The sequence below is a fragment of the Fistularia commersonii genome, chromosome 16, assembly GCF_037954325.1.
Source record: "Fistularia commersonii isolate RoL2024-O1a breed Wild chromosome 16, RoL_Fcom_v1.0, whole genome shotgun sequence".
NCBI classification, from domain to species: domain Eukaryota; kingdom Metazoa; phylum Chordata; class Actinopteri; order Syngnathiformes; family Fistulariidae; genus Fistularia; species Fistularia commersonii.
The window spans coordinates 16,854,175-16,880,769 of record NC_141299.1 but is presented as its reverse complement, the minus strand read 5'-3'; the positions used below and the strand labels follow the sequence as shown (position 1 = coordinate 16,880,769).

Below are 26,595 nucleotides of genomic sequence, written 5' to 3'. Positions count from 1 at the left end.
AATAATGGGCGACGGGGACTCGTAGCCTCGGTCCCCTGGGAAAAAGGAATAAGTGACCAAAGCTACTCCTTTTATTGAAAACTGTTTTTCCAATAGATTGTCAATACAATGCAAGTCACCATATATAATACCTGACAATAATTGTTGATAACCGATCGGAGTGATTGGTTCTTGACGCCGAAGGTCTCACTGTCACGACATATGACGTGACATGTGACATTTAGAAAAGGAGTTTAATATACAGGAAGTGGTCCATTCGTCCACTTCCGGTGACGGATGGCGGCCCGTAGCGGCCCGACGCGGAATCTCAATGAATCGGGCGGCGTGTGTTGAGGATCCCCGAGGTAATTCAAACGAAAATATCGATCCGATCGATCCCCCTCGTTGCGAGGCAACGACGTCAAACGCGATGGAAGTCGCGACTTCCGGCGGCGATGACAAACCGCCAAATCCGCGCCGATTGACGTCATAGACACGTGACGTGGATTCAAGAGCTGGAGAAATGTAAACAAATAGGAAACAAAGTTTTTTTTTCCACGCAGAGGATTTTCTCAAACTATATATATATACATACATATATATATATATATAATCATTTATATTTAATATATATATTTAATCATTTCAATTATATATATATGTATATAATTGAAATGATTAAATTTAGATTTAAATTGAAGTCCTCAGCAACATGTACATATATTTTATTTATATTTTTTATTGTCATTGAATTTTATTTTATTTTATTTATTCTTTTATCTAATTATAATATTTAATTTGATTTAATTTACATTTAATTTTATTCTTTGATATTCACAATTTGATGCTGCTCCCCCGTGTACCCCCCAATTGCCCCAAGGGGACAAGTCATAGCCACGTGACCGGGCGTCAAGAGCTGGAGAAATATAACAAATAGGAAACAAAGTTTTTTTTTTCCACGCAGAGGATTTTCTCAAACTACAAAAAAAAAAAAAAAAAAAAAAAAAAAAAGAATTGAAATGATTAAATTTAGATTTAAAGTCCTCAACAACATATACATATATTTTATTTTATTTCTTTTTTATTGAGTTTCATTTTATTTTATCTTATTTTTATTTAATTATGATATTTAATTTGATTAAATTTTTATTTAATTATAATATTTAATCTAATCTTTATTCAATTTTATTCTTCGATATTCACAATTTGATGCTGTTCCCCCCAATTGCCCCACGGGGACAAGTCAAGTTTTTTCTGATTTTGATTCTTACTTCCTGTCCTCTTTCCCTCCATCCCTAAGTCTCATGTCTGGTCTCCAACCCCAGCATCCTCTCCACACTCTAGGACAGTCGATCCAAAGTTCTTTGACTCCTCTTCTTCCACCCGCTCTCACAATAGATCACAACATCATCTGCAAAGCTCCGTGGTGAATCCTCACCTGTCAGCCTGGTCCATCACCACAGCAAACAAGGGGCTCAGAGCTGATCCCTGATGCGCTCCCACCTCCACCTTTAACTCCTCGGTCACACCCTTGACACACCTCACCAAATAATCAAGTCCATGACCTGCAAACTGTAGGAGGCATTTTTAAATGATGTTTTTCTTTTCAGTTTCTACTCCTGATAATTTGTAACAGTTTTGTGATGATAATTTTGCAACATTTCCACATTCTAAGCAGGACCGGGGTTTTGAGGTTTAGATATGATCATTTACAGATTACCTGGTCTAATAATAATGATTTCTGGCATATTGGGTTGAAGATCAGTAGCATCCATCATTTGTGTTGTAGTGGATAACACTGAGGAATGTTTGCCATCTCAAAGTGCTGATTTTGATTTGCCAGAGACAGCTGGCATTATTTTGCTTATTGTAACTACAATCACAAAGTGTATCGTAAATAAAACTAAACTTGTCTTCACATCAGCAGGGAACGCCGGTATTATCCTCGGTGCTACAGCGACACCCCGTGGAGGAAAGATGTAAAACTCCTGTTGACCCTAATGGGGGAAAAACTATTTAAAAAAAACAATTGAGTTAAAAAACAATTGAAAAACATAATTTGGTATCTGAAATTAATTAATCCATCATTCATTGTCCATACCAGTTATCCCGCAGGGCAACATAACAACAAACAACCATTCATTCATGTGTTATATAGACATACCTGTGCAAGCATTTCTTCTCTTATTTACGTCAGTTATTTCGTATATAAACATACAACAATGTAGTCACTCATTCGAATGTTTGGGAAATTTGGGGTTTCCAATGAACCCCCCCTTGCATGTTTTAATCGAAGCAGTGACCTTCTTTCTGTGAAGCAGAAGCGCTTATCACGGCGGTGTTTAACATCCACAAACAAAATCGTCAAAAAGTATTGTGATGATGTCCTGAAAGCCACACGCTTCTTACAATACTGTTTTTTTTTTTTAATTTTTTTCAAAATCGAACTTGCATGTAAGAAAGCAAAAGGCGTCTTTAAACCACGGCGGTCTGGTTTCCTTCTCCTAAATGTGAAACACATAAAATGTGATGAAAAGCGGGATATCAGCAGACACACAACCACTGATCTGCTCATCTCAGCTGAACTTCACACACCGATGACGGAAATCACCTGTCACAGGACAGAATCGGGTGTTACTGACGGAGACAATCACGGTCGTCAAACTGATATTTATTTAAAACCGTCTTGGCAGACATGTGTTTTTTTTTTTTAATAGCATACTTGAGTTGTTTCAATGACATTTATAAACATGTGCTGTAGCACATTGTTATACGGACAAAGATATTTTTTATCTGGTGTGAAAAAGCTTTCAGACTATTACAGGCTTTTTTTTTCTACCGAAACGGTGGCACATTATTTACACAATGACATGTTGGCAGAAAATCACAGCATGTGAAATTAAAATGACATTCATCAAAAAGAATTTTGAAAAGCCTGAGAAATATATATATGTATATATATATATATATTCCCCCCCAACACACACATAAAGAAACACATAAAAACTTTGGTTGACAAAATGCGCCCACAGATCAAGTTTTGTCACACTGTCGATGACAGTTTAAATCATTATGGGATACGATTTTAAAAAAAGGGAAACAAAATCAACCCTGAATATGAATTGTTTAAAAATAATCAAGTCAAGTACAATTAATGCACGGAAAAACATCGAAAGTAGTCCTTTCATAAGGCAGTGGTGCTTTTTCAAGATTGTGAGATGTGGAGTTGTTACATATGAATAAAGATTCTGATAGCAAAGAACAAAAAAAAAAAAAAGTTTTGTTTTTCTTTAAATACGATACTTTAGCGGTCCACACAGACTGTGGCAGAAAAGGATATTCCTAATTTCCATCGAACTCCTCAGTAAGATCCATGTCTTCCAATAACAACGAAATAATGAAAATTACTTCAGTTTTGTGGTTGACGACATTTAAAACAAATATACATCAGTGTGTATTATGTTGAATTCAATTTACTGGATTCATTGTCGGCCATCTTTGATATAAAGCCTGCCGTCTTTCCTGAGATTTTGAAAGCAGTTTTGGGAATTTAATCGTTTTTTACCCTCAAGGATCTGGATTGTGATGTATGGACATTGTCGGGTTTTAAAAAAAGAACAAACATCAACTATTCAGTCTCACCTACGACGACATTCATGCCCTAGTCTAGCTACCTTACGCCTCCGCAGCCGGTTAGCTGCTCTGTACATGAACCTAATGGATACAACTGCGTGAGACGAATAAACAGAAGGCGAACCTATTCCCTCCCTAAAAGTGGACTCTGAAGATAATTGTACCAAAGAGAGAACTACCTATGGTGTTTTTTTTCTCATCAAAATGTGCTTTCACACGCTTGACAAACAACAGTCTCTTTACTGACAATAACTGGTGCGTTTGTGCATACAGGTTATTATTCATGCTTCTCCCTATCAACACACTTATACTACAGGCTAATCCTTCAAACGGTGACGCATCCACCGGCTCCTGTACACGCCGTCACTCGCCGTCTGCGCTACAATTACTCGGCAGCCTCGACACGGCCGCGCGCCTCAGTCTGCAACACCGGCAGCGAGTACATCTTCCGGCAAATAGCAGATATTTGTTTGTTGTGCTCTCTACTCTTGGATTCTATCGGCAACCTCCCCGATCACATTGTTGTCAACGAAAACGCTCGCGATCCTTTAAAAGCAAACCAAATCCGAAGGGGTTAGTTATGCCGCGTGTGCAATTCGAGGTAGATAATCTCTTTTTAAATGGAAAGGTAAGTCGCATTAAAGATTTGGCTGTTTCAAGTCCTGTGTTTCCAGTGTTAGAAACGGCAGTGATTCACTTTTCTACGCTCAACTGCAACATAGATAACTGACCTATACTGAACGTAGATAATCATTATCAATGCTTCATTACAGATTTGCACCTCGCCGATCTTGAAAAGCGTTCACGTGTACCCGATGCAAAGGGGAATCCTTTCGTTGCACGACGCTACAATGTCCTTTGTGGCATTCTCAGAATGTCCGCCGATCTTGCAGGCTTTGTTGGACAGATCGTAGCGACCGGAAGAGATCTTCCGATAAACAAAAGCTCGAAGGCTCGGCTTGGAACTCGTCGTCTAACCCAGCGAAGCACGTCAGCCTGTGTCTCTGTAAACTACCGTTTCGGTTTGTATAAAACTTAGCACCAAAAGGCTGACTGTATGCTTGCTATGACCGCACTTAAAACAAATGTTAGCTCCTGAAGTTTTAAGTTAAAAAAAAAAGCTTTCCAGGCACGTGTGACTGGTTTGCCTCTGTGAAAGCCTTTACAAAATAAAACAGTATTTTCAAGGGAACCGATTACCTTAATATTTAAAAAAAAGAGAAACCCCCTTTCGTTGAATACATGTGTCTAAACTGTCTTAAAACCCGGTAAAGCCATAACGCCCATCCCGTGGATGCACTCATGTTTTTTTTTTTCTGTGAATCAAATTGGGTTTTGGTTGCGCTTACTGGAAAATTTACCTCCGGAGACCAAAGACGAAGAGAAACAGAAGCGAGTCCTTCCCCGCCCTCCCTGTTGGACAAAGACACGGACATCACAAGGGACGGCACACCTCCTCTACATCTTGCCTCTGCTGCCGGGCCTCGGGGGGGCGAGAGGAGGAGGTCGGGTCGGAGCGGTCCTCGTCTCAGCTCAGCTGCTCCAGGTAGGCGGACAGCAGAAGCGCGGGAGGCAGGAACTCTTCCTGTTTGTTGACCACTTCCGTTTTACGGGACCCCTTGTAGTCGATGCCTAGCGTCCAACATGCGACAGACTTTGGTCACTTCCATGTGATTGGAACACACCGGCCCAAGGCTGTGTAAACACTCCTGAGTCAACACGTGAGCAGACCCGCCGCTTTGTACATTTATGTCCTGTACAAAACTGGGGTTTCTGTGAGAAATCAGAGTTGGGGATAGTTTGTTCAATACAAATGCAGGCACTCACTTGCAGAGGTGAGGTCCATGTACTGGCAGACGGCATGTAGCAGCAGTCGCTCAAAGCTGAAAATACAAAGGATTCTCTTTAATTTTTTTAATTCCTTTTCCCTCAGCCGCAGGGAATCTTCAAATCTTTGTGCTTAAGACCTTAAAACACTTGATAGCTTTAACCTTGACAATTTATATTTTATTGTATTTCTTATTCTCCCTCCTTCCTACTATTATCTTTTATTGTTATGTTTTTGCTTGAAACTCTGGCACAATAATTTCCTTTGGGATAAATAAAGTTGTTCTCATCTCATCTCATCTTTAAACGCTATTAGAAAATGCATTTGAGGACGTTTTGCAGGAAAGTTTTGGTGAATGGAGGTGGAGGAAAAAAATCACAACCAACATTGCCCTGTTGTTTTGGGGGTAACTGTTCATTTGTAAATCACATTTTCATGTTTCATTTCAAGTTAGGGACTCAAAAACAAATGTGTTTTCCATTAGCAGAATTATGAATCTGTTTCCAGCTTCAAATAGGTATTTACAAAATAAAAAGGACACGAAAAAAAAAACAACTGTATTTTGTGTCGCACACTTCTTTTGTCGACTCGACTCAAATAGAAGCTGGACTTTTCAGTAAAGACACAGCTGGCATCACACTTAGTATACTTAAAATTTGCTTAAATTAACAACATTACATTCCATTACAGTCATTTACAGACTTACAAGAAGTGCAATTCAGTCACCGAAGATCCGAAGTAGCAGCAGTCGGAAGTCAGAAGTGGCCACAACATTTTGATCTTTTTCATAAATACACAGGAGAGATCCAAGTTCTGACCCTATAAAATATTACATGCTGATAAAAAGCCACATGGCGGTGACTGGCGGAGGGAGCAGATGTAAATGTTGTATTTACATTGCGGCTACATTATGACTCCCTGCCAAGATCCACGGTCTACGAGTGCTGGGATATAATACGCTTGCATGCTACTCATGAAGACGACAGGTTTATTTTTAGTAGCTTTTACAAGCTATATTTGTTTACACCGTGTGCCGCGGTGCAGCCCCACAATATTCAACGAGATAGACGTGATTATATTTTCATGCGCTTTGTCACTGTTTCCGTTACACCTTCTGTCTTCTACTGGATCACCACAAAATGTACTCCACCATCCCCATCTTAGGGGTAATTTAATACAGATGAGCAAGCCTAGCAGCTGTTCCTGCCTCGTAAACACTGCGAGAAAGGGGAGTATCTGGAAGCTCAAGTGTTCCTAAATAGCAGATCAGTGTTTCAGTGGCTCAGGAGGACATCGACGCTAGAGGACCACTCCTGATATTATCAGTAAGTTATTCATGTTCCAGATTTGGACATGGTTTTCCACCCCCTTAAGTTACATTTTAATAAACCCCATCATTTTTAATCAGCTAAACACGAGCCCAAAAAAAGAGGCTTTATACCTGTTGGTGATATTAGTTGTGTAAACTGAGTTAGGTTGAGCGTTGAAGAAGCTCAGAAGGTTTTCCTCAAGCATCTCCAGAGTTCCCTGCGGGAAGAAAAGTTGGCAGTTAGTGGCCGGAGGAGGGACCGAGAATACAAACGCTGCTGTTTGAAGTTTGAGTTTGATGACTAAATATCCCTGCAACATATATATCTCCACCAACACACAATCTTGTGCAGTGGTGAAGGTCGCGAGTTTCCACTTTGCGCATTCAGATATGATTTTAGTATAGGGTGCGGCAAGTCACACCAGACGCTCTTCAGAATTCCTGCCAGCAGCACTCGTTCTACCGTCACAAATATCCACGCCAGCTTGTTTACTTCCTGTGCAGTTTGACACAAACTGCCGCCTGTCTGCTTATTATGCCAAACATGACAAATATGCCGTTGGCAAATGACTACAGCGTGTTGTATTAGAAGTATCTATTGTCTACAGTTGACTGGGATCTCAACACACTGGGACAATTAGGCGTATATTATATTTCATCGACAACTTTTCCCCCCCTAAATATGTCCAATGCTAACCTTTTTAATTCACTTGACAAGAAGGAAAAACTGTCATTGTGAAAAGGCCAATCTGATAATATTTTTGACCGGACTCAGATGAGATTCACTGAAAGCAACATTAAAAGTAGTCGAGCGACAGAGCACTCACAATAGGAATTTGTTTCCGTTTCAGAATAACTCGCAGTCTTCGATTGATCCTTTGGAAGCAGTCCTGAGCGGTGAAGGCAGGATTATCTGCAAAGACCATTGGAATTGTTGAGGCTGCCGTGAAAAAATAAAAAAAGGCATTGCGATTACAACTGGACGCTCACCATTCCTCTGGTCTCGAGTGTGACGATTGGCATTCCTCTTCTCAACCTCCTCTTGTTCGATCACAGACAAAAGCCTGTCCTGTTCCTCACCAGAGCAATTCATGAAATCATCCCACGGCTAAAAAAAACAAAACAAAACAAAACAAGTGTAGGAACAATACCGGTTGGTTTTCTTACAATCATTTGATTTCATCATATGATCAAAAGCAGCTTCAAGATAAACAAACTTTTCATCGGAACTCAACGCCCCCAAAGGACAACACAGCAAGCAGGCGTAAAGGCAAGATGATGTCAAAGGGACAATGGTCTGTGAAATCAGCATAATGTAAACAAAGAGGACGTACCTTTTTGTAGCGCTTATTACTGCAGGCTTTAGTGAAAATGGAGGGGTCCGAGTGGTTGCTGCAAACCTCCGCGTCGTCTACGGAGCACTCATCCCTCTCAAGAAGATTGGCGAGATACAGCGCTGTTTTTAGTTTTAGGAAGATGCAGAGGACAGCGGTGATCAATACATAACCGCAATGAAAGACTGAGCTACTCAAGCTACATTTTTTTGCAGCACTCATTGTTGTTACGTCAGAAGAACCTAAAATATATTATCGCCAAGTCGATGGAGAAAGCATCATCTTGCCTCCGATGGAGGACAGCAAACTGAGAAGACACGAAAGAGATCTTACTGTTCTCCTGTCGACGGAGACTCTTCTTGCCTTTGGCTCGGGGAATGAGGTCAGAGTTGCGAATGGCTTTGGTGATATAATACTGCTTCCTTTTGCTCGGAGAGGCTCGCTTGGCTGGAGAGTTGGGCAGTGATTTGCATTTTCGCTCCTCAGGAAGGCTGGGAAGAAAAAACGCCATGTGATAATTCTGACCGTTTCGGACCCTGCAAACAAAACGGGAATGGCTACTTGGGTTGATGGATAAAATAAGTAATAAGGGCGGACGCGGCATAGCAAAACAAGCTTTTCGAAGTTCTATTAAAAAACTGTGACTCATTTTCATGGGTTTAAGCTTTAGTTTTTGAGCTTCAGTGGTCACATAAATATTTATCGACTAAAGTAAACACTTGTTACGAGACTTGTCAGTTTTCTCCCCTTTACTTTACCCTTTATGGCTTTAAATTGCTAAGTGGGTCAGGCAAAGAAGGGCATCTTCTGGCTCCAGATATGGGTCAGTAGGTGTCAGGCGAACCGCCCCTGCTGGCTGCTGTTTCAGGACAACTCATCTGAGCCATATTTATCCTGAGATTTACCTTTTTCATGAGCAACACAGCCTTTTTTCACGGATGTTGTGATATCATATTGGAGAGATCTCATCTCTGCACGCCAGGCTACATTACATTGTGTATCGTTTTAACATTGGCACTCATTACACTTTAATTACATACTATTTATTGACATATGCAAGAGATTGCATGTCTGTAAAGTTATATGCAAACAAAGATGATATCACTGTTTAATTTAATAACTGCGTCGTGGCATGTTTGATACGATGACCTAACTTACAGTGCGTCTTGCCTCAAACTATCCCATGTAGCTACATAGCAGCTAAACGCGAGCAAAGACAGAAGTCAAAAACACAATGTTCGGTTAAAAAGTACCTATTTTATCTACATTCGTCATCTTGACTATGTGGGGTTTCTTTTTCTAATATAGGGTAACATTATCTCTCAGACAAAATAAAACTATATCTTCCCAGCCACAGGCTAACCTCGGCTAGCTTTTAAAGGGAGTCATTGCTAACAGGCGATCCGGCAACTCGAAATTCCTACTCACATATAATCCTGATCTTCGTCGTAATTTGTCAAAACGACCATCTTAGTGGTGACCGACGAAGGGCGAGGTGGCACTTTCTGTGTCTCTACAAAATGTGCAAATAAATAAGACAAAATAAACAAACAAACAAACAAACAATAATAACAAGGCTATGGCTTGGGGGACGGGAAGCTAGCTAGCTTTTCCGGCAGCCAGCAGAGACTGAACCATAGCTACTGTCCCTCCACCTCCTACAGAGACGAAAGAAAGTAAGAGTTCTCACTCTGTCTTACCGAAAAACTACCTTTTTCATTTCGTAAACTCGATGGTAATCAAATAAAAAAAGAGTTCTTTTGTTTTCGTTAATGTTTTGTTGCGGCTTCAGTTCCAGTAAGACCATTTATAATTGAAAAGAAGGCTAAAAAGTGAGAAGAATCGGGTGATTGTTTTAAACGCTGACGTGAGTCATCACTTTAAAATAGACAATCTTTTCCCCAGCCCACAAATCATGCCATAATTTGCAAAATAAAGGCAACTTCCACTTCTTCCATTTCTAAATATCTTGCAGGTTAGTTCCCCCCTATTATCCTTCTTTTTGTACACTGTGAAGAAAAAAATCAACTTCATCTACTTACAAAGAACCAATGATGTTTATATGCTTATTACCATAACAGGCAGCTGTTATAGGCTGTGATCATTTCTGCTGTGGACAGGATACTCTCTGCTTTAACACTTTTTTTATTTATCAGAAAACATCAGAAATCATCTTTCAAATGACCTTTCGTGCACATCTCTGGATGTGGAACGGACATTTAGATAAAGTACCAGACACCTCATGAGATCTCATATTTCTTGGTTCAGCTCCGCTCTCTGCTGCTCTCCATCCTCTATTTTGTCATCAGATGCCCGCAAAGCAAACCAGAAAGTTGTGGGAAGTATAATCCAGATGATTTTTATGGCTTTGGGCCGCAAACCTGCTTGGAATTCGACCTTTGAAAGGCCTATTTTACACTTACAAAACACACATCTTGGGCAATCTCGAGAAATTAGTCAATGAGGTAAAAATTGCTTTTCCGATCATCAACCTTGCGGCTGTTTTCCGGTTTAGCAACAAACAAGCCCCCCAAAATATTTAAGTAACAGAAACAGCTTTTGTAAGTATTTTCACTAAAATTCTTTGGGTTGAAACATTACATTTTACAATAATTAACATATTTTGGGCCGTTGGGGCAGGAATTGGGGTCAAAATTTTCCAAAGCGCCTGTGAGCCATTGTGCAGCTCTGCCTCATCCCTCCGAATTCACTCAAACACACACACACACACACACACACACAAACACACCTTTCCAGTATGTGAGGTTTGGAGACCTTACCGGATCCGGTGTGCGCAATCTGTGATGTAACATGATGTAACCACCCGTTGTTTCATTTGAATGATTTTCTCAACCCTTCGTTGGCCTCGGCGCTGCATTTGAGAAATGCTGTTGCGACACACACACACACACACAGAAAAAAGGAAGAACAAAAGTGGGTAGATTATAAACAAACTCCTTCCAAAACAAATCAAATTTAAATATCTGATTATTTACTTTTATAGTTCTTAACATGTCATCTAACATTGTAAAGAACAACGCAGAGGAGTGACAAAACAATTTACCAAGGAAATAAAGGTGTCAATAACTACATGGCTATGAGATGAGATGAGATGAGAACAACTTTATTTATCCTGAAGGAAATTGTCGTGCCAGAGTTTCAAGCAAAAACATAACAATAATAGATAATAGTAGGAAGGAAGGAGAATAAGAAATACAATAAAATATAAAGTGTCAAGGATGGGTTTGTAGGGTTTCTTATTGGATTGAATCCAGTGATAAAACAGCTGGAATTTGAACTAATTTGCAAAGATGGAGGTAAAATATGATGCAAGGTGAAGCTGCGCCTCCTTGTCCGGTCCGGAAAGTCCGGAGAGTCTCCTGTGGAAACTAGAGGAAAATAAGGGAGACGGGACTGCAGGACAACCTGGGGGGGAATGGGAGAAAAATACTGGAAAAATAAAAATAAAATCAAATAAATGCATTTCTTTACTCTTTATCTTTATTACAGTGAAATACTGGGAAACGGCAGAGGCAGGCTGGAGGGTCGACAGTCCCTCCGCTCGGCTCTGCAATCAAACCCGCTCATGTACTTACTATAAAAAGAAAATTCTACCTGACTTCCAACACGCAGCGGTGACAGAAAGTGCTTTTTGAATCAAGACCGACAATCTTGGTTCTTTTTTTTTTTTCCTTCTTCCAGCGAGGGCAAGACATTCAGCACAGACATGAAACACGTTATATCTGAACTAACATTTGTCAACGTAGCGAGTATATAACCGGATACACAGATACATTCATGTTGATATGTTCGAGCATAAATACTTTGAATTGACATTCCTACATTCGGACTTTCGTTCAAACATGAGCAATCACATTTTGCCTCTTCTTTTTAAAATCAGAGAGTGCTTTGAATGTTTTTCGTCAATTGCGGTACGACGTCGGCGTGAAACCCTTCGGTTTCTCCCCTTTGGTAACTTTGTTGACTGTGTAACATTATAATGGTGTGTACTATCTAAACACAAAACAATCGAATAAAGCTGTAACAAAAAAAAAACAACAACCAAAAAATTAACTCCATTATTTCCACCGGGGTTTGCAGTACAAACATGCGCGTCTGATATGCACTATTTCATATTGTTGCTGTTTATTTAACTAATTTTAAGAGTTGAAGTCACAAACACCTGGTGATCAGGACTTCAGATTTTCTGTACTCTTATGATTTTCATGATTTGAAATGCAAGTTTAACCCGGTTTCCAGAATTCTGCGTTCATGTAAGTCTCTTCACACCTTAAGGAGCGACAATATTCATCATCGAATAAATAAATAGCTAAATTCACAATAAATACCAGTAACATTCTGCCTCCCTTGCTTTAACAGTGATTCTCCCCTTGAAAATGAAATTTAAAAAAATACTTTAAAGTATAGTAACACATATAGACAAAACAATAATTTATAAAACAGTAACACCGATTTAAGAGGCATTCAGCAATAAAATTTAGGCAAGAATCGTCTCACCGCATCGGAGATACTGAGCGGTCTCGTCAAACAACCCCTAAAACATGCCCCGACTTAAAAAGTCAGCTTGGTGATTCGTTACAAGTAGTAGCTTTATAGATTGATTTTCTGCAGCATTGTCATTTTCTAAAGTGCAACATGAAGCTAAAAATTGAAAGAGGTTTAACAATTGATCCCTGAGGAACACCCCAGTTCATAAATATCAGATAATATTCTTCCAGGATCTTTACTTTGGAGTGATTGAACAGTGACTTAAAGGACTCAAATGAAGCGAATAAAGCTACATATCGTTCGCGAGTAGCAAGGGAATAAGGCCATTTTAGGAAGTCTAACATTTAATCCTTTTGCCGGTGGCGCAAAAACGGGCCTGTTGACCTCCGTGGAGCCGTTGTACTGTGATGGATCACGAGATCTTCTCTAAAGTGTCCACTTCTAATAGATTATCATCCCTGAAATTTGACTTCCAGCATTGCATATGTAGACAGCGCTCAGCAACCATACACACAGAAAATAACTAAACGCAGAACGGGACGCTGACGTCGCACAAGTCACTGTCACAGCGGTGTGTCCTGTGTGTTCCTGCCAACGATAAAGAGCTCCGAGGGATCTTTATCACACCTCTTCGCTTTGCATTTGGACCCGCTGGATTTGCTGGATCCCCCCCGATCGCCCCTGGAGCTTCCGTCGCCGTCGCTGCTGCTGCTGCTGCTGCTCTTACGACTTCTCCGATGCGCCTTTTCCGGCTGAGGTTTGGTCTTTTTGGTTTTACCCTCTTTTGGTTTGCTCGCCGACGACTTTCCACGCTGCTGCGAGACGGACGGCTGCGGTTGGAGCGCGGGGGGATCCGTCCGAGAAGGCGGCCCCGACACTTTGGTCTGCACCGTCCCGTTCCTGATGACAACGCTTGTGAGTTGGTCCTCGTCGGTCTGGTCCTTAGCGAAGTTGACGAACACCTGAAAAAAAATGTTTAATGTCGATTAATTTCTGCTTGTTTGTAGAAATGCTAACGATGGTAAACGTTATGTGGATGCGTAGCATGGGAGATTTACCCTTGGCGTCACCAATGTGTTTGGAAAAACAGGCGACGAGGGATGTTACAAACTGAAAAGTATCAGCGATACATTAAAATCCATAACAGGATCATAATAAACTCATATTAAAGTGTCTCAACCTTCTTCTTCTAGATCGGACCTGGCCCTGCTGTTCTCATGTTCATATCGAAGTTTATGTTTGTGTTTTTTTTTTTTATGTGCATCTTAAATACTGTATTTTTGTCGAAAATCGCTGTTTCCTTAAAGGAAAAAGATAATTTGAGAGAAAAATTTATGTTAAGTTTGCATTTTTACAAGAGTGGGAGGGTTTCTATTTTCTCGTCAAATTGAATGGCATTTCAAAGCTTCAAATCTTCAGCGCCGTTTCAGCTCCACCAGGAATTTTCCAAAAGTGACTGAAGTTGACTACTTTGAAAAGTCGGCCAAAAAGGAAGATAGTTTTTCCAAAAATGTATTAAGCACTCGGAGACTCGTAGGCATTTAACACTCGAAGAGCCATTTGGACCCGGTTTCCATGGAAAAGGAAATAAACTGTGAGACGCAAATAATTTTTGACATCTAAAATAAAGGTACCACTGTATATATTGCTTTTTATTACCTTTACACTTTGTATAAACAAGTGTGTAGAGTGTTGCTTCTGAAATTCACAAAGTGCTACAGAGAAAATTAAATTTTATTTATGGAATGAACACATTTTGAACATTTTGAGCTTTGGGCTTTCAGAGCGTGTAGCGGAGCCCAGACATGAATTTTAAAAATAAATTGGGAAAAAAATCACGATGTCGGTAAACAATAAAAAATAAATATTTGGAAAATATCTTCATAAATATTTATTTCACCCGGTCAATGGGTTTCATCGAGCTTCAAATATTTCGCCCGGTCACATCGGAAGGATGAAACCACACAGGACACACACGTGTGGTTTGCACAAGTGATATTGAGGGCGACAACGAAAGAGAGACTAAGGAGTGTGTGACGGTTTGGCTTTATTTCGACACCGAACAAGACGACTTTAGCGGTTTTAGTGCTTGATGATGATGAAGATAGCGAGATCGATTACTTTTCCTACTAGAAAACTGAATTTTGTATTTTTTTTAACCAGATGCGTTCGAACAAAAGCATTGACGATAAGTATTTAAGTAAAAGTTAAAACATATTTCTGTGTAAATATCTCATGTTAGAAATGGACACTTGTAGCCTCAGCGTTCCACCCGGGTTCGTCTCATTCACACACATATATACATATATACTCTGTCATTCATTCTTTTTCTCAATGTACCGTATTTTGCGGACCGCGAGGCGCGATATCAACGAACGGGTCTATTTTCATACATGAAACGCAGCGTAATGTTGATTCATTCACGTTGAATTCTTTGGCGGCCGCTCTACTCCCATCACCTACTGCTTGACCGATAGCCTTGAATTTCAATTCCGCGTCGTAAGCATGTCTCTTAACAGGTGCCATTTTTGGGGGTCCTCATCCACACAAATGTACAGCAATACCAGAATTACAAAAAAAGGCAGAGGTAATCGCACAACATATTGTTCTCTCTGATTCGACAATCTATCAAGCGGCGCGGCTTCGTCGCTTACCAAAGCTGTGCTAAAACAATTTGACAGATTTTTGGGCGCAGCGTACCACATAAGATTTGGCACAAGAATCCATATATAAGGCGCACCTGATTATAAGGCGCAGGGACGATTTTTGGAGACTATAAGGACTTTAAGTGCGTCTTATAGCGTGACAAATACGATAATGCTAACACCAAGTATCAAATCTGGTTAACCTCCCGACCGGGACAACAAGAAGCGCGGAGGTCAAATGTCAAAGGTCAAAGAGCTGGAACAGCATAATATCTACGCTCACCTGGTCCAGGGTGGTCTGTGAAACGGAGAAGTCGATGACGCCCAGCTCCTCGTAATTGTTGGCCAACACGTCAAAGACGCGAGCCAGGAGGCAGGCGTGGGAGGGCAGCTGGTACTGCAGAACGTTCTGGTGCCGCTCTCTCAGCTTGATGCTCGGGAAAGAGGTCTTCATGTAGGCGTCAACGGGGCACGGGCCCGACTGGGGAACGGTGTCTCCCAGACGAAGTATTATGGTATAGCCGTCGCCAAACCTGGAGGAGTCGGGACCGAAATAATTAGCGTTTTATCCATTTGCTTGATTAAAGCTCTGGAGGTTGTTATGGTTTTGGTAAATGTACTCGAGCAGTGACATCGCTAGCAGCTAGCCGCGGTAAAAACCCATGTGCTTTTATATCAGTGGGTTAATAAACGATTTCACAAAAGCAAGGAAGAGTCAGAACAAGTATTCTTGTAGGATTTAGGTCGGGTGAAATTGGTTTCGAAGATATAGAAAATTAAATCATATTTAAGAGTTTCAAAGTTATCCATTTACCGTAATTTCCGGACTATAAGTCGCGCTTTGGACACTACGGCTTAAACAATAATGCGGCTAATTTATGGATTTTTTTGGGCTAATGAGCTTCACGCCGCCAAAACATTTAGCCTGGTCACATCAGACCGATGAAATGACCGTGATATTCCGAGAACGTTCAATTCCAGCACCGACAAAGACGGTTTTAGTGCGCGGGAGGAAGATGAAGATAGCGATCAACTGGAGTAGGACGAAGCCAGGATAGAAAATGGATGGATGGATGGACTTTTTCTCATGTTATTTATTATTATTCCTTTTTCATCAGCCGTGTTACAGGCATTGTTCGGAAAAAAAGCATTTCCAGTACATAATTAATTTAAAGTTAAAAAAAAAAAGTAAATGTGTAAATGTCTTATTACAACGTGGACACCTGCGGCTTATATACAAGCCTCTATATGGACACATATGCTGGTCAAAAATAAAGGGAACACTTAAACAACACAATGTAACTCCAAGTCAATCACACAATCACACACCAATGTGTCCACTTAGGAAGCAACACAAAGAATTTCATTAGAAAATTTCTTTCATTCAGTGTTATTCTAGTGTTCCCTTTATTTTTTTGAGTAGTGTTTATTTTTAGCCGGTGCGGCTTATACTCAGGTGCGCTCAATAGTCCCGAAAATGACGGTAAGTGAATGGAAAATAAAATAAATTTCAGCTCAACGACAAAAGATTTTTTGTGAATCCACAACCCAGATTGGTAGAGACTCATAGCAGTGAAATGGTTTTATGAGAGAAATGGAGAAAGTATACTCATATACTCATACGTTCACTCTTTCGGTCATAAACCTCAATGAATTTATGAATCTGACTTCTGGCGTCCACATCTGCACATCCGTGCACCTCATTCAGCTGTATAATATGGTTAATAAAAGTCAAAAAAAAACAACGTACAGTAACAGAAAGACTGAAAAAGACCGTTACCTGTTCTTCAGGTGCTGCACGGAGCCGAGACACTGGAACCTGCCGTTCACCATGATGGCCATTCTGGTGCAGAGCGCCTCACACTCCTCCATACTGACCATCCAAGAGCGGGAAAAAGCAGTTGCACATTGAAATATCGGTCATCCGCATAGAATCCCGCTGACGTTACGTCTGCCTCAGCTTGCAGGGAAGAAGTGCGTCATTTCAGCCTCACCTGTGGGACGTAAGAACCACCGCCCTCCCTTCTTTGGTGACGCTGCGGATGCAGTTCCACAGGAACCTTTTAGCTTTCGGGTCCATGCCGGTCGTGGGCTCATCCTGACGGGAAGTGATAGGAATCAGTGGTTCCACGGATCCAAGATGGAGTCTGCATGCAACTCCAGTATCCCAAAACGCCAAACCTTACCAGAAATATCACGGGAGGACAGCCGATGAGGGAGATGGCGGTGGAGAGTTTTCTTTTGTTGCCGCCGCTATAACCTCCGGCTTCCCGCTCGGCGTACTGGATCAGCCCCAGCTTCTTCACGGCCCACTGGGCCACCTGATAGATGACAGGGGGATGTGCGTTACCATGACAACGGGTCACACACACACACACACACACACACACAAAAAAACAACAAACATACACAACCGGAGCCCTGTGTTCATTTTAAACGTCAAAACGGTTTTCTCCAAATTGTTTCCCATATCACGAAACATCTTATTTCTAATAATCGAATGCAGTTTGAAATACACTGCTCAAAAAAATAAAGGGAACACTTAAAAAACACATCCTAGATCTAAATGAATGACATGTTCTTATGAAATACTTTGCTCTTTACACAGTTGAATGTGCTGACAACAAAATCACACAAAAATGATCAATGGAAATCAATTGTATCAACCCATGGAGGTCTGGATTAGGAATCACACTCAAAATTAAAGTGTAAAAACAAACTCCAGGCTGATCCAACTTTGATGTAATGTCCTTAAAACAAGTCCAAATGAATCTGTGTGGCTTCCTGAGTGGACACTATGATTTCACACAAGTGGGATGGACTTGGAGTCACATTGTGTTGTTCAAGTGTTCCCTTTATTTTTTTGAGCAGTATATTACTCCACCTTTGGGACAAACTCCTCCGGCACGCCTCGTAAACGGGCGTAGAGCTCCAGATGTTCCCGGCCGGTCAGCAGGCTGCTGATGGCGTCAAACTGAGGACAGTAACCCATCAGCTGGTGGACGCGCTCCATGTCTGTCAGGACGCTGGAGAAGACAAGATCGTCGGGAGCGTGTTCAAATAAGCCGGACAAACCAGGAAACCTAAAATATCATCCAGGTAATCATCCAGTACCTTCTGCTCGCTCGAAGCGATCTCAGGCAAAACTGTTCTCAGTTCTACTACCTCAGTGGTGGAACAAACTTCCGGAAGCAACAAGACTAGCATCATCTCTCAACCTTCAAGAAACAGGTAAAAACTGTTCTCTTTCAGGACTTTTTAATGCGCTGATGCCCCAGATCAGGTTAGGCAGCAAGTTAGGCTATGCAGTGTGTGTACGTTTGTGTATGTCTTTGTCAAAAAAAAAAGCAAACAAAAAAAAAAAAAACACACTCACTAACTCACTAACCCAAGCTTACTGTTCTTTATATTTCCTGTGCATCGTGTATTTGCAAGTGTTATTTGCAGTCCCTATGTCCTCTATTGTAAGTCGCTTTGGATAAAAGCGTCTGCAAAATGCAATGTAATGTAATGTAACATCGATTTTGATCGATACTCTTTTCTTTGCAGAACACGTTACCTGTGCTGGTGGAGGAAAGCGTCTCCGGAGGTGATGGCCGTGTCTCCGGTCAGCATGCGAAATGTGGAGGTCTTCCCCGCTCCGTTGACCCCGAGCAGCCCGAAACACTGAAAAATTAAAAGGGAAGGTGAATTTCTTACAGGTTCGGATTCATTTACGGCTTCATTTGGCGTCTCCGTATCGCTCACCTCACCGCGAGGAATCCCCAGACAGAGACGGTCGACGGCCGGCTTCCTGCCTGCTTTATAAATCTGTAAATAAAGAAATAAAAATGGCTGTTTTCAGAGACGGAAGTCACACACAAACAATAATATTTTCCTTTTCTGGTCATTATCTGTTGACACTTTTTGTTATTCCATTATTAACAAGGTAAACAATGAAGAAAAAACATTATAATGAAATAGTCTTCTTCTTTCAGCTTTTCCTTTTAGAGGTCTCCACAGCCAATCCACCTTCTCCATCCAACCCTGTTCTCTGGATCCTCCTCTCTCACGCCAACTACCTTCATATCTTCTCTCACTACGTCCATACATCTTCTCTTTGGTCTTCCTCTGGACCTCCAATTCCAGCATCTGTCTACCAATGTATTAACTGTCCATGACCCAACCATCTCAGTCTGGCTTCTTCTGTCCAAAACATCTCATTCATGGACTCAATTCCTGCTCCTCTCCATCCTGGTCGCTCCCAAAGAGAACCTCAGCATCTTCATCTCTGCCACCTCCAGCTCTGCCTCCTGTCTTTTAGTCATTGGTACTGTTTGTAGATCATCTCACCACCGTCTCCTCCAACTTTCCTTTCCATCTGGCTGATGTTCTTCTATCTCTTGGTACCCCTGACACTTTTCTCCACCCATTCCAACCTGCTTGGACCCGTCTCTTCACCTCTTTTCCACACTCTCCTACGCTCTGGTCTGTTGACCCCAAGTACTGGAAATCCTCCAACTTCTTGATCTCCACTCCCTGTAGCCTCACCGTTCCACCCGAGTTCCTCTCTTTCACACACACATATATTCTGTCTTGCTGCGACTAACCTTCATTCCTCTCCTTTCCAGAGCATACCTCCACCTCTCTAGATGTTCCTCAACCTGCTCCCTGCTCCCACTACAGATCACAATGTCATCTGCAAACATCGTGGTCCATGGAGATTCCTGTCTAACCTCATCTGTCAAAAGAGTGATATTTGGATACACGGAAATAAAAAGAACATCGTCCTGGGTTCAATTTTTGAAACGTCAATACTTTTAACACTTTTTTTCTTCCACGTCACAGGCAGCTAAAGAGCTACTTTGGAGAGCCGGTGGAGGAAAACGTGGAAAGTGTTTTTCGGGACCTTTTCAAACTGTCGAGAAAAATGTCGGTTTTATCAAAAGCTTCTCCATGAGCTGGAATTTGTTTGTTTGCGTTTTAGCTTCTCCAGGGACGGTTGGACGCTTACGAGTCCAGGATACAAGTCCGGGAGGGATTGATTTCCATATGATGGTTGTACCTTGCTCAGATCTATCATGGTGAGAATGTCGGCTTGGGCCTTTCCGCCTTTGACCCTCTCTCTTTCCGAGGCCACGTCCTCATCTTCGGGGCCCAGAGGAGGGACCTCAGGCAAGCTCCACCACGGCCTGAAATGACGAAACCACCGCGTGAAAACAGTCGGGGTACTAAAAAGTAGGAGTGGCGGGTGTTTTGGAGATACCTGAAGCGAACGAAGAACTTGTATTGCAGAAGAACGGTGAAGATGAAGAAGAGAACTCCCTCCACTGCCATGGCGAAGAGGTTCTTTCCAACAAAATCCCACTGAAATGGGTCCAAGGTCTTTTTGGTACCTGAGGGGGAAACAATTGCAAGAGGTTGCTGAGAAAAAAAAAATCACTTGTCCTTGAATTGGGTACAAATTCCCAGATATGATGTAGACTGCAAGCGTTTCGTACCCAGTCTCTCAAAGGCATCTGCCATGGCTTGGTTCTTGGCCATGTCGATGAGTCCTCGCCCCAGGCAGAAATGGGGGAAGATGAGAAACACCGTCTTCAGGATCCGGTTGACGTAGTTTAAATGCTGGAGCAACGAAATCGTCCACAGAAGGGTCAGCAAGCAAAACAGCAACTAGATGATGTGACTTTAGGTCTCCGGTCGAAACATCACCGCCCTCAGGAAGCGTTCCTGCTACCTTAGGCTACCTCCGATCAAGACATTGCTAGCGATGACGGCTAACGGCTTAGACACTGTGAGGTCACCTCATCGACAAACAGCTCCAGAACAAACGTCGCGATGCTGCCATTGATTCCGATGAAGAGGTTGATGGAGGTCAGAACAACGTAGGCCGTGCTGGGAACGACGAACACGAAGGACGCCGGGTACATCAGGGGGGTGATGGACCACCTGCGATACGAGTAGATAAAAAAACAAAGTCAGAAGAAACAAAAACCTGAACATGGTTTACAATATGATCCAACGAGGCCGGAGAGCTGCCACAGGTTTGTTGACGAAGACAGAAAAAAAGGTTTTTAAGGGGTCCTTTCAAGAGAAGCTGCAAAACTGCGCTACAAAACTGGGCCGTCCTTTCTGGACGGTGAATGAAACAACAAAAACAATGACGCCATTTAAGTTAAATGTTGGATTAAAAGACATAAATGTCAAGGTTTCCATTCAAACCATAAAAACCTATCTTTAACCTAAAAAAAAAAAAAAAACATACTGTGCAATATTTCATTTCACTGTGCAATATTCAGAAACTGTGCAATATTTCATCTCATAACAGCTACACTACAATTTTCCCTTCTATCATACTATTGTGCACTCCTTACCTCACTTGTTACTAAGACACTTATAGTTTTATCACTGTTTACTAAGACACTTTATAGTTTCACTGAGACACTTTATAGTTTATAGTTTATTTTTATTACTAATTCTGCCCAGAATTTCTTGACGCAGCCGGAGCATCTCGGGGGTTCGGTTTGCCGTCTGCAGGATGGAGTCGCTGCTTTTTGCAGATGCTGCGTTTCTGTTTGCTTCCCATGATTTCCAGCTCTCCCCGGAGCGGTTCGCAGCCGATGAGGATCGGCACCTCCAAATCCGAGATGGGTTTGAAGAGGTCCTGCCCGAAGTGGAGGAGTTCAAGTATCTCTGGGTCTTGTTCTTGAAGGATGGAGCGGGAGATCGACGGGCGGATCGGCGTCTGCGGCGACGCAGCGAGGCAAAGCTATCAATTCACCGGTCGCTCTACACTCACACTCTCACCGATGGTTACGAGCTGTGGGTGGCGACCGAAAGGAAACAAGCGGACGAAATAAGTTTTCTCGGCAGGGTGGCTGATAGGGTGAGAAGTTGTGTCATCCTGTGTCATCACAGGAGGTCTTTCCTACCTGAGGCTATCAGACTTTTTAATTCCTCTTCCCTCAGCCGCAGGGAATCTTCAATCTTTATAGTTACTGCTAACAGTTAGACAATTCATATTATATTTCTTATTCTTCCTACTTTCTACTTTATCTATTACTGTTATGTTTTTGGACTTGAAACTCTGCCACAACAATTTCCTTCGGGATTAATAAAGTTGTTCTCATCTCATCCAGGAGGAGCTTGGAGAAGAACCGCCGCTCCTCCACATAGAGGAGCCAGAGGAGGTGGCTTATGGTATCTGCTGGGTAATCATCTGTTGCATCCACTATTGCATGGAAATTTGATATAAATCTGCAAGTAATAAAAAACTCATATCCAACATGTCCACATGTTCTTGATTTTGTGACAACAAATTCATCTGACATCCATGGATACCTTCTCAATAATGGCAAATATTACGGTTTGGTAAATAGCCGCGCTAAAGTGCTCTGCACTAGATTCAGCAACGGGGGTCCGTCTTTTCCTGAGGAGACATCGACTTGTGGGCAGGGAAAGGCGAGACCCGAATCGCCGAACTTTAGGTTTGGTTTAGGCACGTACCCGTAGAGCAGGAGGAGCAGGACCAGAGCGGGCAGGTTGGTCTTGGAGACGTACGATTGCTGCTGGAAACCCATGAAGATCAGCACCACCATGGTGGCAGGGACTGTATAGTTCAGCTGGGGAAAAACAAACAAACAAACCAAGCAGGACGGTTATGGCAGAAGCGGTAGATGGTGTACGCTCTAATATTCAAGGTTGTGGCCCTGGATTTCAGAACTCGGTTGACGTCATCATCTGGAATGGTTATGTCAATAAGTCCAAAAACGACTGACCATGTCCCAGGTGAAGTTCGCCACCCAGTAGAGGAGTGGTTGGACGCCGCTGACAAACTGGAGGTGCTTGGCTTTGCTGACGCGCTCCTCAATCAGGAAGAGCACGAAGCTGGCCGGCACAAAGGACATGGCGAATATCACGCAGATGGAGACGAGAACATCCACCGACGTGGTCATCCTGAAAGAGAACCTTGAGGTCAGGGGATCTCAAGACATGTATGCTTTCTCGCTGTGGCTGACCTTCGCTCCTCTCCTTCCCAAGCATTACCTCCACCTTTCTACATCCTCCTCCAACCGCTGCCTGCTCTCACCACAGATCACAATGTCGTCTGCAAACATGGAGATCCCTGTCTCACACAACCTCATCTGTCAGCCTGTCTGCCACCGAAACGAAACGACGAACCCTGCTGTGGAATTAAGAATTTTACTTTTTTTTTTTTTTTTTTTTTTTTTGCTTTCACTCACAAATTGAAACAGCAGCTCGGGTTATTTTAATCTATCATAAAAAAAAAAAACACTAAAACTACATGACATGATCTTTACAAACACCAGCGGGAACCAACCATTTTGAAATTTAAAATGAATTAACACGGTATATAGTTATTTTTCGCCTTTATGCTATGTATCAACAAAATATGTGTTGCATTTTTTTTTTTTTAAATCAATGAACAACTGAAGAGAAAACAAAATTACATTTCTGCACGCAACAAAACATTTTGAACTTGGAAAAAAAAAGGACGTTGGGTTGAAGGTTACTTTTCAGCAAAATACTCAATGTCCTTGTATTTTTGGAAAAAAAAAAGGCAAACTTAAAATGTTATCCTCTCTCTGTGTGCGGTCATCTTTTTACTAGCGTGTGCTGTCGCTTAATAATAGCGACAACAATATATTAACATGTTTTATTTAGATGTTACAAGATCACCATAATCTTCAACTTTAAAAATAAACAAACTAACATGAAATACATTTTTAATTAAATACTCGTTAGTTATTTTCATAAGCCACAAGGAGACGCATCTGAAGGATCGCCGACCCCTGGACTCGTGGATTAACACGCATTTAAATGTTAAGTCTCAAAGAGTTTTATCTATGACAGTCAAGTCCAAAGTCCGGCCTGCGGGCCAAATGCGGCCCATGTTTCAACAAACATCGGCCGCAGACTCTGTCATAAAATCAATAATCTACGTCCGCCAGCACTGTTGACCGCAGCATAAAACACTGTTTTAAATTTCACCATAAGCTGGCAGTAGACCTGTGGCCAAACTCTAACCACGGGATCCTTGTCACAAAGGTCAAAGGGCACCGTGTGATCCTGTCCAGCCCATTTCAAAAATGGCGACTGAAACTAAAAAAAAAAAAAAGGAAAGTTGACAGCGAGCGCCGCCGCTTTCAGTACAAGTGAAAATTGGAGTATTTTCTTCACTGACGTACAAAATAACGGTTTGCCTAATATGGCTGCTTTAAGGAAGAAACAACACCAGACTAAACAGGCGAACTCCAACAAGCTAACTGGGAACCAACGTGGTGACAAATTGAAGCAACTGGAAGCTGTTTTAACACCACAATAGCACTTTTTGATAAAAGGCCGCGGATCAAATGAAAAAGCTACAAAGGCGAGCTACGAGGTAGCGTGTTTCCCTGGGTGGTAACACGGCGGTACGGAGAATTGAAGAAGTTTCATCTGACATTAACAGGAACAAAGTTTGATTTTATGTTTTTTTTTTTGTTAATCTGTGATTAAAGCACGGCGACCTCAGAGAATGTCATGCTGAATTGCAAAAAGCTCGGACACCCCTGATCTACGAGAAAGTCCGACCGATTCATAAATCACATCGACCAACATTCACTCGAAGCGAGAACTGACATGGCCATTTCGGTGAGTTGCTCTTTGGTGAGGTTGAGCGGGTGATTGTAGGCGGTGATCCCGGGCCGGCCAGGAGGACGCAAAATTGTATAGTGGATTAAAAATACGGATTTTAGAGAAAAATTCTTGATAAAAAAATCATGCAGTTATTAGTATAAAACTATATCACTATAAAACTTTCAAAAAAAAAATTGTATCGTAGATTAAAAATCCAGCTTTTTATCCAGTGATACAATTTTACATTATAGCACGAGTTTCAGCATCACAAATACATTTTTATACATTTATGATTTTTATGATAAAACAAGCATTTTACCATTACAGAAGCGGACCAATCAGAGCATTGTGTTCTGTATTCTGGGTACTGATTGGCTCACAACCGTAGCATCATTCTCTGCATCTTGCCTTGTCCATTTCACATTAACATGCGAGTGTTTATAAGAGTTATAAAAGTATGAGAAGGCTTTTAAGAGTGTGGGAAAGGTCTTAAAGATAATATATATATATATATGTGTATATATACATATATATGTATGAAAGATAAAAATACGGTCGCAACTTTACGGATTTCCATTCAGTGCGGCTGGTTCTGGAACATAATCCCCAAAATAAATGATGGACTATTGTATGTAAAAAAGTCGCAGAACAGACAGATTTTAGCCTTACGTATTGTTGTCTTCCGTCTCTTTTTCCATGCATTTAGTACCAAAACCTGGCTGGTCAAGCAGAGCTTCATCTGACATTAACAGGAACAAAGTTTGATTTATTTTTTTGTTAATCTGCCTCAGAGAATGTCATGCTGAATGGCCCACTTTGCAAAAAGCTCGGACGCCCCTGATCTACGAGATAGTCCGACCGATTCATAAATCACATCGACCAACATTCACTCGAAGCGAGAACTGACATGGCCATTTCGGTGAGTTGCTCTTTGGTGAGGTTGAGCGGGTGATTGTAGGCGGTGATCCCGTGCGTCCTCCTGGCCGGCCCGGGCGGCAGGCTCGCTCGCAGGAGGCCGTTATTCATGACGTTGACAAACGAAACCATGGCGTGCCAACCTTTGTTATTGTACCACACCTGTTTGGAGAGCGGAAACAGAAACGTCGTCCTAATCCCGATGCGGATATGGAGGAAAAAAACGAAGCGAAAAAGAAGAAAATGAAAGACACCTTGACGTTGTTTTGACTGTTCAGTCCTCCTAAAAAACCCGGGAGTCTGTTCAGGAGATGATCCAGCGAACCGTTCTGTGGGGAACGAAAACATTCGAGGACGTTACGGACGTTTTGGGAGACGGAGCAGATCGAAGAAGAGCGAAATAACTTGGTTTACCTGCGCGACGTGGAAACGAGCTCTGATCGCCGCGCTGGCGTCTTCAACGCGAGGCATCCGGGACGTGGCCTCGGTGGCGGCGCCTCCCAGCGAGAAGCCGCCGTACCTGCAAAAAATAAAATAAAAATGAAAGAAACTGCCGAAATACAAAATCGATATTCAAGTATTTTGGATACTATCAGAACTTTACCTAAATTCATTCACCCACTTCTTTGTTTTCAGGCTGTTGGACACAAGAAGGGAAATTAGTGAGTAGTTTTATTTACTTTTCGAAAAACATACAAAACAGATGCACAACCAACCTTTGATTTAGATTCAATTGCTAACTTGTGTGTTTTTTCCAAAAGGAATATAATGATAATCCGCAATACAGTGGAACCTCACTTTTTGGGGCAGTAACGTTTCAAGACC

The 26,595-nt window shown here is 41.8% G+C and overlaps 2 protein-coding genes and 1 long non-coding RNA gene across 7 annotated transcripts in view; 1 reads left to right on the top strand and 2 right to left on the bottom strand.

Moving 5' to 3' along the window:
- Positions 1–731: 731 nt before the first annotated feature.
- r3hdm4 (R3H domain containing 4) lies at positions 732–9,719 on the bottom strand. Its single transcript, XM_086161875.1, has 8 exons — positions 9,512–9,719; positions 8,417–8,574; positions 8,084–8,205; positions 7,740–7,857; positions 7,577–7,662; positions 6,882–6,967; positions 5,440–5,495; positions 732–5,244 (listed from the first exon to the last, which is right to left on the bottom strand). Exons 1-8 carry the CDS (start codon positions 9,550–9,552, stop codon positions 5,141–5,143), a joined length of 771 nt encoding a protein of 256 aa, XP_086018001.1. The 5' UTR covers positions 9,553–9,719; the 3' UTR covers positions 732–5,140.
- Positions 9,720–11,186: 1,467 nt separating this feature from the next.
- Positions 11,187–26,595, bottom strand: part of abca7 (ATP-binding cassette, sub-family A (ABC1), member 7) — a 43,571-nt gene continuing 28,162 nt past the window's right edge. For all 4 annotated transcript variants that reach the window (XM_086161870.1, XM_086161873.1, XM_086161874.1 and 1 more), the window contains 18 exons: positions 26,375–26,407; positions 26,185–26,290; positions 26,025–26,099; positions 25,763–25,932; positions 22,995–23,172; positions 22,723–22,838; positions 21,021–21,165; positions 20,718–20,841; positions 20,483–20,612; positions 20,282–20,408; positions 18,985–19,047; positions 18,797–18,903; positions 18,122–18,263; positions 17,424–17,558; positions 17,232–17,335; positions 17,018–17,110; positions 15,521–15,770; positions 11,187–13,554 (listed from right to left, as the gene is read on the bottom strand). In XM_086161870.1, coding sequence (XP_086017996.1) covers positions 13,156–13,554; positions 15,521–15,770; positions 17,018–17,110; positions 17,232–17,335; positions 17,424–17,558; positions 18,122–18,263; positions 18,797–18,903; positions 18,985–19,047; positions 20,282–20,408; positions 20,483–20,612; positions 20,718–20,841; positions 21,021–21,165; positions 22,723–22,838; positions 22,995–23,172; positions 25,763–25,932; positions 26,025–26,099; positions 26,185–26,290; positions 26,375–26,407 — 2,497 coding nt within the window. In that variant the 3' untranslated portion in view covers positions 11,187–13,155. The remainder of the gene's footprint in view (positions 13,555–15,520; positions 15,771–17,017; positions 17,111–17,231; positions 17,336–17,423; positions 17,559–18,121; positions 18,264–18,796; positions 18,904–18,984; positions 19,048–20,281; positions 20,409–20,482; positions 20,613–20,717; positions 20,842–21,020; positions 21,166–22,722; positions 22,839–22,994; positions 23,173–25,762; positions 25,933–26,024; positions 26,100–26,184; positions 26,291–26,374; positions 26,408–26,595) is intronic.
- Positions 18,275–19,891, top strand: LOC147226104 (uncharacterized). 2 transcript variants are annotated; one of them, XR_015107279.1, is made up of 3 exons: positions 18,275–18,336; positions 18,787–18,938; positions 19,848–19,891. It is a non-coding gene; the product is annotated as an uncharacterized LOC147226104 (long non-coding RNA). The 2 variants fall into 2 exon arrangements; XR_015107280.1 differs by lacking the exon at positions 18,275–18,336 and adding an exon at positions 18,356–18,468.

Bases quoted from the DNA above. Each gene is read 5' to 3' on its own strand.
- r3hdm4 (XM_086161875.1), bottom strand. From the start codon at position 9,552: ATGGTCGTTTTGACAAATTACGACGAAGATCAGGATTATAT. The intron at 6,968-7,576 runs GTGAGTGCTCTG...TTCTTCCCGCAG, and splicing joins AACGGAAACAAATTCCTATT to GGAACTCTGGAGATGCTTGA. The intron at 5,496-6,881 runs GTATAAAGCCTC...TTGTATTTTCAG, and splicing joins ACAACTAATATCACCAACAG to CTTTGAGCGACTGCTGCTAC.